The sequence below is a fragment of the Stegodyphus dumicola genome, chromosome 6 (assembly GCF_044657685.1).
Source record: "Stegodyphus dumicola isolate Sdum_Otavi_A_Nest chromosome 6, ASM4465768v1".
Classification (NCBI taxonomy): Eukaryota; Metazoa; Arthropoda; class Arachnida; order Araneae; family Eresidae; genus Stegodyphus; species Stegodyphus dumicola.
The window spans coordinates 223,475,730-223,488,318 of NC_140773.1; the positions used below are offsets into that span (position 1 = coordinate 223,475,730).

The 12,589-nt window shown below is 32.6% G+C and overlaps 1 protein-coding gene across 10 annotated transcripts in view; it reads left to right on the top strand.

The window, feature by feature from the left end:
• The first annotated feature begins 1,835 nt into the window (after nucleotides 1–1,835).
• Nucleotides 1,836–12,589, top strand: part of LOC118181277 (meiosis inhibitor protein 1-like) — a 223,644-nt gene continuing 212,890 nt past the window's right edge. For all 10 annotated transcript variants that reach the window (XR_015041844.1, XR_015041845.1, XR_015041843.1 and 7 more), the window contains exon 1: nucleotides 1,836–2,105. Coding sequence is in view for 7 of the 10 variants with exons in the window: in XM_085819592.1 (XP_085675718.1) it covers nucleotides 1,850–2,105 (256 nt within the window). In the remaining 3 variants the exon portion in view is untranslated. The remainder of the gene's footprint in view (nucleotides 2,106–12,589) is intronic.

Consider the following 12,589-nt stretch of genomic DNA (forward strand, 5'->3'; position numbering starts at 1 on the left):
TTGTAATATTTATTATTATTTTTTCTACATTTCTTTCGTAACTGTGACGATAAAATATTAAATGGGTATTCATATATTCAAGAACTGAGATTCAGAGATGTTAAAAGTGGCAAAAGATCGCTTTAGAACAGGCAACAAAGCAGCATTCGATCATATTTACTGTCCTGATTTCATGTAAAATATAAAGGTAAAATCGTGTAGATGCTGTAAATTCCGAAATCGTGTAGATGCTGTAAATTCCGAAATGAAAAGAACAAGTAAAATATACGAAATGTTTTACTAGCATCCAATTCGTTGACGAAATGAATTGGTTGTTAAATGAAAACTTATTTATACAAATAAGTAATGAAGCTGACAGAACACATTTTAATGCTTTGTAAATTTTGTTTTCACAAATACATAAATAACTATGGTATTCTAATATATTCTGTTAGCAGCACTCAAATACTATCATTTTACTAAGGGTGTACTTAACAAGTAGGGCTTATCTGCGTGGGAAATATACATGGCCTTTTAAAAGCATATTTTTAAAAGTATATGTATAAATGCTAGAAGGAAGGCTTTTTTATAAGAAAAATTTAATTTATATATTTATTTTTTTTATTTCATGTTTAGTGTAATTTAATATTTTTAGTTAAAAATTGCAAAAAGTCTTTCTTTATAAGAGCATCTGCATAAAAGATATAAAATAAATGAATTTAAAGCAAAATATTGAAATATTTTTAGTAAATATGTACATATATCAATAGTTTATAATGAAATAGTTTAAATAAATTTTCTCTTGTTTTTTCTCTTAAACTTTTCTTAATTATTTTCCTTAACTTCACTTTTGAAAAAAAAAATAAATAAATAAGAACAGAAGAATTAATTTCTTTTATATATTTTGGAAAACATAAAATTTTTAATTTAGCATTTTAGATCTCTGTTATTTTTAATCTCAGGAATGTTCTATTTTCGAAAAGCGCGTTAAATATGATCAAAATATGTTAAAAAAAATTGGCAATCACTAAAAATAATTCAGAATAATTTATATGCGTGAGCTATTTAAATGATAAATTATGATACTTTGTAATAAATAAACAATTGAACTATAAATATATTCAGTACATTTCACGGAAATTATGCGTGTTTTTATTTTAAACTCTGCTGGAGAATTCCTATTTAACTTAATAATAAAGAAATCATTACTAAGCTGTGTGCGACAGAAAATAATGAAAACATTGAGCTAATAATAAGCTCTCATATTTCTAGCTGCCAAACAACATATAATAGCTGAATCAAACAAAATATTACAAAAATAAAGTTTTGCTGACCAAAATACGTAATACAAAGTATGCCATATAATGTCATACAATAATTACAGAGGTATTTTTAGTTATTCTCACTGAGTTTATAAGACAGTGGATAAAAGCACTGAACATTCTGATATGTTTCCTGGTGGTTGTATGAATTGGCTGCTTGAAGGTGCATTTAGACGAATCAGATTCATTTCAGAAAATTCTCCAGGAGGGTACGCTGTTATTCACATAACTTTTGCGTTTATCTTTACATTAAGTTACCTATTAACTGAAGACTTGAATGGGATTTTCTAAGAATCCATATCTATGTTTACTAGGTTAGTAAAACTTGATTTTATTAGCACTTTTCGCAGTGGCAGAGATTACCTTTTAGCCAGAGTATTTGTTAGAGGTTGTACTTCATATAGTTATAAAAGTAAATTTCATGCAGCTTTAAAAGTTTTAAAGCACATACATCGCAAATAGTTTGAAATATCAATATGAACGTGAGTTTTATTTGAAGAAAACCTCTGTTCCTTCTTTTAAATTTAGGTGTTCGAAATTTCATTTGAATGGAAAATCCAGGCTGCTGTAGTACCCCAGTTCATGACAAAAAATGGATTTTACAGCACAGTTCTGCAGGTTTAAGCTATAACCTATGTTTTGCTTGCGCTATTTTAAATCTGGAAAATGATCGTCAATTCACAGTGTATAAAAGATTAATACTTTCTGAACTCGTCGATATTTTGCGGAAAATTCCTAGAATTATTGAAATTGCTGTTGAAAACGAAGACAAAGTCATAATGCATGCATCGATGGTTCTTTTAGGTAAGTTTCTTTGCATTTAATCATCATCATGGTCTCATTATGGAATTTATCGTGGTAATTTAAAACTAAATGTTTTTTATTAATAGTAACAAAATAATCATCACGTTACAGAGTGCCGCCCTGTTGCATGATGATAGGGAAACCGGCTGTCATACCCTTCGTCCGGGTTTCAATCCCCAAGAATGCATAGATAATTATAAGAGTATAGTGTCCTTGTTGCATGATGCATTTGAAAACGCCCTAGAGTCGAATATTTTCTTCAGGGGTTGGTGATGAGGAAAGAAGGGAAAGACTTTCGAAAATTTACCTTTAGGACTACATCTACATATTTAGGCTATATACCTATATATCTATATATACCTAGAGAGAAATAGGATGCCCTCTGACTCCCGGATATTCTTGTGTGATGTTGCGCAAAATCGCGCTGTGACTTGTAAGGGGGTCAAGGCCTCAAACAATAACAGATGCAATCCTTTCCCTCTTGGTCAAGATGAATTCTGGTCTGATCTAGGCTGTGCTTAGATCAGGAAAATGAGTCACAGTAAAAACAACACGGTACAAGATGACACATAAAGATAGCTATAATACTGATTTCCTTAAATATCGATCAGGTGTAACCTCAATTAGAAAAATTTCCAAAATAAGGGACAGAAAGATATGAAAACAGTTTTGAACAAAATTTTGTAGATATAAAATGCAACTTTTTATGTGCTTTCAATAAAACAAATACAAAAAAGTATTTGCAAGAAAAAATATCGAGCTTGCCAATAACAATCGTCATGAAATTTTCAGGGGTATGAACAAAGGTCGCAAAGTGCGGCATTTCGCAATGTCTACAGTCCTCAGGAACAGCTGTAATCTTCATATATAAAGACTTGTTTGCGTGTTTGTTTGTTCGCGATACACTCAGTCACTACTATAGCTACCGTCACCAAACTTTCTAAAATTCTTTTCTGGCTCCTAGTAAAGGCCGACGTCCACTTTTATAAAAAAAAATTCGATATACATATATTTTAAGCAAATTTATCGAATTTCTGATTAAAAACTCAGCTGTTTGAAAGCTTTGCATTGCCAGTCTGCAAAAGTGTAACATATATATGTTTCACATTTAATCAGAATACTCGGCAATATAAAAAAAAATTGTGCTGCCACTCGAGAAAACGCAATTATATTAATTTCTCACGAATTTAATAAAAACTCGGCTATTTAAGAGAAATGTGTTGCACTGGCCAAATTAAAAGTGTGTTATCGTTCGGCAAAGCGTAAAATATTTAATTTTTCACACAATAACATGCACGTATTAACATGTGTGCTATTACATCACACGCATTTTCTTTGCTTTTGAAAGTGAATTTGTAATAGTCGTCACAAAGCGTTACTTTTGCTGTGAAATGAATTATACCACCTGAGCGAAAATCGGTTGCTCAATTTGCATCTTAAGCACGATAACAGCGTGCTTAAGAGAGCGAAGCAGATTGAGAGACATTGAGAATAAACTGAGAGTTGCTAGCGGAACAAACAGTAATTAGAGAAGGATTATAGTGGTAATGTTATCTCTGTTGTTAGATACATTACTCATAATCAAACTTAACTGGCATCTGAAGCTAGTTAAAGTATAAAAATAAAAGCGAACCCACATTGCTTGCAGCTATATACTTACAAACTCAATGTATCTGTGAGTATTGAAGCATTCTAATATTAGCGAATCTCATGCTAGATGCCTTTTAAAGTTTGATAGTTATCTGCTGGCGAAATCGTATTACTTTGTATTCCAATGTATCTTCTGTCTCAAGAACTATGACAATTCCCCACACTATATTCAGTGTTGCCTCCTATTTTCGGGCAACTGTTGTTAGGGATTTTTGTTGCTGCAGCAAGGTAAGCAATATCTCTTCAAAGCGTTACAAATGTGCATTGAAACCTTATGTTGAGTACTTCTACATCGTCGGTATAACTCATTCATGTTGCCAACTTATGGTTGAAAATACAGCGTACCAACTAGCCATTTTAAACGTCCTGTTCTAATGATTCCGGGTGACTGTAAAATGCCAGAGTTTTCCTTAACCAGAGTTTTTTTTACTCGAGTTTTCCTACATACTCGATCATCTGTGAATGTTCCATGGCTATTATCTTCGGAAAATAATATAACTTTCTATGTTAGTAAAATATTCACGATGCTAAGTCAAATATAAAACAATTCTTTATTTTGCGTGAAAACATCGCAGAAGTATACATATTTGTTGCATTTATAGGTACAGTTTCGAATTAAATGAAAAATGCTGTTCTGCTGTTTTAAGCAATATGGCATATTTTATTGTCATAAAAAACTTTCATCTTGGAGGTGCTTCTAAATTTGATGATCCATGGGTGAATAAGCTATGAAAAATGTAAGTTATGACATTCTATTCCTTAATAACTAAAAGTATTTAGCTCTTTGTATTTATTGAAGAAGAATAACTATTTCTTCCTTTTGTCTTAAGGAAATGATAAATACAAATTCTTGAAGTTATTAGAGGAACTCGTTAGAGGATCAGAACTCATGATGACAAATTTAATTAAAGAATCTATCATTTTTTAAAGAAAAAGGAAATGCTTTAAATAATAGGGGTGAAAAACACGTCTGCTTCTTTTAAAGATTTAAAAGTTTGGAGGAGTATTTTATAAAGCTGCAGGACAAAGCTTAAATGAAAATAACATCAGGAAAAAAATGCTCACTTACCCCCAAATTTCTCTTTCTCTCTGTATACTGCTGAAGGAATAATTCAGCTTCTCTGCGACACCCTCTTTTATACTCAATAGAGAATGTGTCCAAAAAAATTCATAAAGGTCAATTTTTTTAATAATCTTATCGAGATTCACTTGATGAATGAACAGTTATTGTTTTTAAATAAGAAGGTCACCTTGGAAAAGAAAAAGGGGAATGGAGCTCGTGCTTGAGTTGAAGGTTTCTACACTTCTCAAGGGTCCTTTATTGTGAAAGAATTAGCTTACATCATTTCCGATAAAACATCACAAGGGGTATTGGCTTTCCAAACCCACATTTCCTTGGAAAATGGTCACCGAAAAAAAAAAAAAATGAGCAGCTGTTTGAGCCAGTTATTATAATCTCGGCATATTGTGGTAAACAATTTCAACGGTTTCAAATTTTTCCAACCGGTTTCAACTGGTTCCAAAAGGTTCCAACCAGTACCATCTGGTTCCAACTGGTTCCAAGTGATAACGGTTTAATCCTAGTATCCGGTGCACACGGGATTTGGCTACTTTTGGCGACTTTATGATGAGCATTAAAAACGGGACATATACGATGAGTAGTTAACGGGTCATTAAAAGAAAATATATAGTTAAACATAGTATATACATAGTACATACTATGTGTGTATATACATATACTATGTGTGTATAGTGTATATATATATAGATGTTCTTTGGATCATTTTTGGTGTTGGCGATAATTTTCAAAGTCGCGCCAAGGCTGCACCGTATACTAGGATTTTACCGTGATAACAAATAGTTCCAAGTGCTTCGAACTGCTTTCGAGCGGTTCCAACTGGTTTCGAGTGGTTCCTACTGGTTTCGAGTGGTTCCTACTTGTTCCAAGCGGTCAGAACCGGTTCCAAATGTTTCCAGCTGGTTTGAAGTGGCTCCAATTGATTCCAACTGGTTCCAGTGTGTCTCCAAGAGGCTCCAACCGGTTCCTAGTGGTTCCAACCAGTTCCAATTGGTTCCAACCGGTTCCAAGTGGTTCCAACAGGCTCCAAATGGTTCCAACCAATTCAAAGTTTTCGAAACCGGTTCCAACTGGTTGTTTTGTTTGGTTTGAACCGGTTTAAACTGCTTCAAAACGGGTCTAACTGGTTCTAAACTTTTTCAAACCAGTTCCGACTGGTAATCGGTCCTAATCGGTTTAATCTGTTTGGAGCCGTCCGCTTTAGTCCTGTCAGAACCAATTAGATCCTTTTAAACCAGTTAAATCCGTGTCAAACCGGATTAAACTGCTTCAAACTGGTTGAAGCCGGTCTGAAACGGTTTGAGCCATTTTAAACGATTTTAATCTGGTGGTATCCCTTTCAAACTGGCTTGAACCGGATCAAACTGAATTAGGCCTGTTTGGACCTGTTTAATCCGGTTTGGGCCGGTTAGAACCGTTGAATCAAGTTTCTTATCGTATAAGGAAAGAATAAAGCGCTTTCATAAATTCATTGCACCTCCCGGAGCTTTTCACATGTGGGTGGGATATGACCGGTGTGTATTTCGAAGTTAAAACTGAACTTTAAGTTTTGTTAATGTTTTTTTTTATTTTTGACCAATGTGAAATTTAAATTACACAATATTTTTTAAAAATAAAATTTATCTGCTGAATTTGTGGTTGAAAAATGTGTCGGTGTCCTTTTATTTATAACTTTTAAACGGTGCCTAAAATATCATGTACCAAAGAATAATTCAGTAATGCAAAAATGATACGGCAAATGATATATTGTTGAGTTTTCCTAATTCGGACTCATCATTAGCTCTCTTGAGTGATGCTTCCAACTATACAGTTGAAACTGTATGGCAACATTTGGACGAAGGCAATTGGAAACCCTTATCATTCTTTTCTAAAATCCTAATGCTCAAAATAGGATATAGTACTTAGGAGAGGGAACTGTTAGGAACAATTCAAGCATATCTTAGAACAGTGGTGGCCGCCTAAGAACCGCAAATCAGACACTGACACACGAAGGATTTTTAAATGACTCTCTTGTTGTCAGAGATTAAAATATATAAAATTATTTTTTTTTCATAAAAATGCAAATAGACAGTTGAAAATATTTAAAAATTAAAGTTTTGTAATAACTAATGCTGAATTAAAAAAAGTATTTCCAAGTGGACGTTACCTGACTGATTGTCTATCGTCTATCACTCAACACTCAAACCGCGCATCTCTCATCTCCTCCAATGATTCAAACGTGCCTAGAATTTTAAATGCTCAGGTCTGATGTCTGAAAAAACTGTCTGATGTGACGCGCCTAACGTTCGTATGAATGAAATGCTAGAAAAGCATAGATTTCAACCAAAACGGTAGGAAGATATTCGGGAGGCAAGATTATTTATTTTCTGACTACTTATTCTTCCATAAATTTTTTCTAAACTATTCCAGTAAACTTTTCTGCCAAATTAAAACTGTAATATTTTAGAATTTATATTTTGCACAACTTCTCCTTCATTCAGTATTGAAATGACTTTCATAAAATTTGATAGCTTGTTTTGCATTAACATTTAACTCACAGAGTGAATATTGTTTCAAGAATCGATGCAAGAGTAAGAAACTTAGAACAGAAGAAGTTGAAAAACTATTCTCCTGCATAAGGCAGCGTTTTTTTCATAAATACAATTTGAAAAAAAAAAGCCGAATGAATTTCTTTTTTTTTCGAATAAAAAAAAAAAAAAAAAAAAAAAAAAAAAAAACGAAAATTCAATGAATGCCCAGTGTTTCATAAAGACGACAGAATGAGCAAGCTTTTTAAGATTATTTGAAAATAACAAATTTGCAAAATGCTTCAAATTACAGCTAGACCGAACTTTCCAACTCTGCCTAAACCATTTAAATTAATACATTATTCATTTTTAATCTGCTTATTTTAAATTTCTGACATAATCATACAAAAGAAATACCGCAGAAGGATGTTTACATATAAGAGTCGCCTATAACCTGTTGTGCATTGAGCAGAACAGTTTCTCCCCCAGAACTCAAATAGTGAAAATCATATAAAATAATTTGTTTTGCGCTTGCTGTTAAACACTTGAGCGATTTTATGAAATATAGCTTGAACTGATGCCAAACTGCGTTCGCGTCTTTCGCGAGTAGCGGGTTTTTCTTTTAACAGCCTTAAAATAAAGATCGCTTAGGATGGAGTGAGTTGCCAAATCGTTTAAAAACAGTTGAAGCATATTAATTTGTAATATATTTAAGATAATTAATGCTCTCTTTAAAATCAAAGGAAAAACAATTTTATTATTACCAGAGTGTCTTTCAAATTTCAGTACATTAGCTAAACTAAGTTTTAGCGAAAGAAACGATGTCAGACCTTTAAAAGATCTTAAATTGTATTACGGAATTAATTCATAATACTTTAATATTCTGTTCAAGCTATACCGGTAAAAAATCCAATTTTGCGACGTGCTTTTCAACGCTACAGAAAAATAAAAACACGATTGTTCGTCAATAAATCCGACCACTAGCCAAGGGTCGTAAATCCCTGAATAGTCATCACTTTGTAAGGTTCATTTTAATTTTATAACTCGTTATTTTTCACTTCCCTGCCAGAATGCAAATTCCCAACACTCGCGGTATTCAAATTAAGTAGAAAGGAAGTACTTGAAGGAACGTTTTGGAGGGCGACACCAGAACATGTTGTACCTGCTTAAAGGCCATGTTGCTAAGTTTGATTCTCGATATTCTTGCCATTAAGTTTGTTTACGTCGACTTTGATGAGAGACAGCTTGAACGCTAGTTAATCTGTGAAGCCTTTAGGCTATACATAAATTTCATCAATTTTACTTTTTTCCATTATTTTTGGATTAAGCCAAAAGTATTAACTTCTGAGTTGGAGCCGGCTGTTAAACTTTATTTGGATTAATGAAAGTGTCCTTTACATTCTTTCTATGATTCTGCTATAATTTCAGATATAGCGATAAATCGCGTATCGTCTTTTAGAGTTTTGGATCTTGTTTATGTTACCAAAGAACACCAAACTCTATAAATTCTTTTCGCACTTAATTCTAATGATGGACCATGCTCATTTCGCAAATCGCCATAGCTGCGAAAGTGGAGTTAGGAAGTAAAGTATATGTAGTCCTGTAGCAGTTCAGCTTAAAGCAATGGGTTAGTTTCGAAATTTGGAGGCTAAATTAAACTTTGAAAGGTTGCAAGTTCTAGTTGCGCATCTTCAAAGTAGAGAAAAAATATAGTACACTTATAAGGTATTTCTCTTACCTTCTTAGTCTGCCTTCGTGGTGTGGTGTCTGCACGCTGGGGGCGTATTCCAGAGGTCCTCGGTTCGATTCCCGGCGAAGGCGTTGCAAATTTTTCATCCCTCCGGCCTTTCCAATTAACCTAAAACTATCAAATAAAAATAAAGTGTATAAAAAGTAAAAAAAAAAAAAACTTCAGATATGAAAATGCTGCTCAAAACACAACTACCTTTCAAGAAATCATATCATAATCTTTATATTATTTTGTAATATATTTAATTGTAGTACTTTGACATTTTACTTAGCTGACTACTAAAGTTAGATCGCCACTTTTTCGAATGGTACAGACTGTTCTTTCATCACCGATGGAGAATAGCTGATATACTTTGCACTTTATAATCGATTACAAAGTTTCGTTGCTTCGTTTACGTTTTATGCGAAATAGTGGTAAGTTTGTAGGGATTATGTTAATTTTATTTAAAGTTTGAAATAAACTTCCTTTCCTATCGATTCTTAATTTCAACTTACCACTTCCGGACAGAACGTAGTTTTAGAATCGCGTCTGAATGCTAATGAGGAAGAGTGGTATTTAACCGCGAAGTTCTACAGTCTTTAGTGAGAGATATACCAGATATTTTGACTGCACGCGTCCGTCTTTTTAGGCTACTCTCTCGTATAAGCTATTATTACGCTCGGTCGTACTCTAGGCCCTTGATAGCGTCGCAGTCAATTAACGTTAAGGGGCCATTTCCGTTAGAATCTTGATAGCTTCGGCTGTATCATTTTAGTTAAGATTAGTTCAGTTTAATTTAGTCTCAAGTCCAAGTGTCGGCTTTATTGTACAACTCCAAGACGGAGTTTTGTTAAACTTTATTCTGAATAATAAAGGGTTATTTCACCCTTCTTACTTGTTGTTTTCCATCTCACGAATTCAAGTGATTATTCGTTTACTAGTTCTTAAGGTTCTTCACTTTCAACTGTAACTTAGAAATACATTAGAAAATTAGAGAATTCTACAAGATTGTTTAGAGAAAATCTTGCAGAAAGAAAAAGAGCCTACCTTCATGTTTAATTTTTTTCTTATTATATACGAGGCTGTACGCAATGCGAATACATCTCTCTGATACACTGAATCGTTTCCATTATTTTAATTAATTCATCATGAGACCTCTATAAAAGTTTTAATGAACAGAAACTGGCTCATGTTGCTGATGCAATGATGAAAAGTACTGATATGCTTTGTTAAGCTTTCTTGCTAATAGAAAACAGAATTGTGCAAGTAATTAGTCTAACAAATAATGAGAATTAATATGTATGTCTATATTGTTGTATAAGCAGAAATAATGTATGATTACAAAATAGATATTAGAATCTAGTAATTGTATATGTAAGTTTTAAAATAATAATTACGTAGAGCACATGAGGAAAATAATCGTTGAATTTTTTTTATTTGAAATCTTCGTAATCGATAAACGCCCACTTGGCTTATCTTTTAGAAATGAAAGCATAGGGGAATTATGTGGAACACATTTTAAATAACCTACTGATGTTATTAATAGTTCATTTATATTTGGATAAAGAATGAGCTGAAACTGTTAGGTAATTATTTGCGAGAAAAGTGTTTACTTAGAATTGGTATATGTTCGCTGCGGGGGAAAAAGGGGGGACAGTTCTATATCTCCCGTTCTACTGGGCCGATTGGGAAATTCAAATTGCGTTTATCATGTCTCGAAAGCGTGACTTAGGATATATATTAGATTTTATATAGCTTTGTTCTAACATAGGTATTTTGATACAAAATCGAGCTTTTTCTGAAATAACATAGCAAATTGTTTCAAAATTTTGATTCTACGACTCAAATTATGTCTAGATATTAAATTTTGTAATTTTTAGTGAGAAATTTAAAAATTTATCTTTGCGAATATTTTCAGTTTGTGCCAAGAATAATTCACTTGGCGAACTTCTTAATTTATAGCAACCTATTTTCCTTTTCTTTTCTTCATTGTCCGCTAGCGGAATAAAAGTCATCGTTCATACTTTCAAATAATTTAAACAAAGTGCGTAAACCAAATTTTCGTTATTATAGCTTATAATAAATACTCCAAATTTCAAAACGCGCCAAAATGCAAATTCACGTATATCTTAAGAAATTTTGAATAAAAACAAATTTTTTTGCAAGTATGCTTAGAAGGACATCTACTTTAAGATGATAGCAAAACTTTTATTTGGATTTATTTAGACGAATTTTATTTGGAATGAACCTAAATTTCGAAATATGAAAGGAAGAATTAAATAATTTTAATAAAAAAAGAGATATTAATAAATCTATATCAAATTCAATTAACAATGAAGAGCTAAAATTTTGAAAATTTTTTTTAAAAACTACATGCGATTTAAAATCTACATTCTCCTTTTTTTAAAAAAAACGTGCGATTTTTACAAAACTTGGCAGTTTGGCATAATTTGAGTCGTAGAATCGAAATATGGGGAAAAAAAAGTGGCATGTCATTTCAGAAAAAGTCCGATTTTGTGTCAAAATACGTGTATTAGAACAACGCTAATATATATAACAACGCTAATATATAAATCTAATACATATCCTAAGTCGTGTTTTCGAGTTGAATTTCCTCAATCTATCCACTAGAACTGGAGGTATAGAACTGTTCCCTGCCCCCTTTTTTTTGCGCAGTGTACCTTTTTGTCATTTGTATTAGAAAGTGTTGTGCAAATTTCCATAGCGTATTAATTTATGCAAGCAAAGGAATATTTTTAACCCTTTCGCCGTCCTCTCCTGTCCGCGAAAATTTCCCACCAGCGGCCGTCTGTTTTTTGTAGCGTGTAATGTTGTTTCCTCTGTACATCATAACTTTCCATACATGACTTTCGTAGTGGATGAATGTCAATGAATATTAAGTAAATTATAAGGATATAAAGCATAATGGAAAAATAATGATATCTCTGCTTATTTTTAACAACAGGATAATTTGATAACATCTGATCCAGGCGGTCCACTCCTCCCATTTTGTTGTTGTAATCTTTTACAATTATTGGTTTTTTTTATTCTTTTCCGTGTTCCAACATCACTCCTCGAGTTATTATGGACTGTACTCATCAAACGTATATCATTCTTGTCTTTCCAATTCACAACCTCATTTTTTCTGTTTTTCTGCTGAGTAGACGTTGAAGCCATTTCTCTGTCTTGTATCTTATGTAAAATGGCGCGAATATTCATAAAACCCGAGGCAAATTCAATTAGAAATAGAATACCTGATTAGTGCTACCTTCTAGGAGATATTAAAACAAACAAAAATAAAAACTCAAACAAGTAAACATTTAGAAAGCGTTTTAAACCTTTAAAAGTTTTAAAATAGAAGACCGCTTGAGGCGCGTTACGGCCGCCCTGCGGAAGTTTCACTTGAACACGTTAAACGCTTTACGGACGACGAAGAGGTTAAAAGTGTGCAATGAAGAGAAAATACATAACTTTCTTAAATTATGAGTAAGTATAATTAAAAATATATTTTATTTGAGGA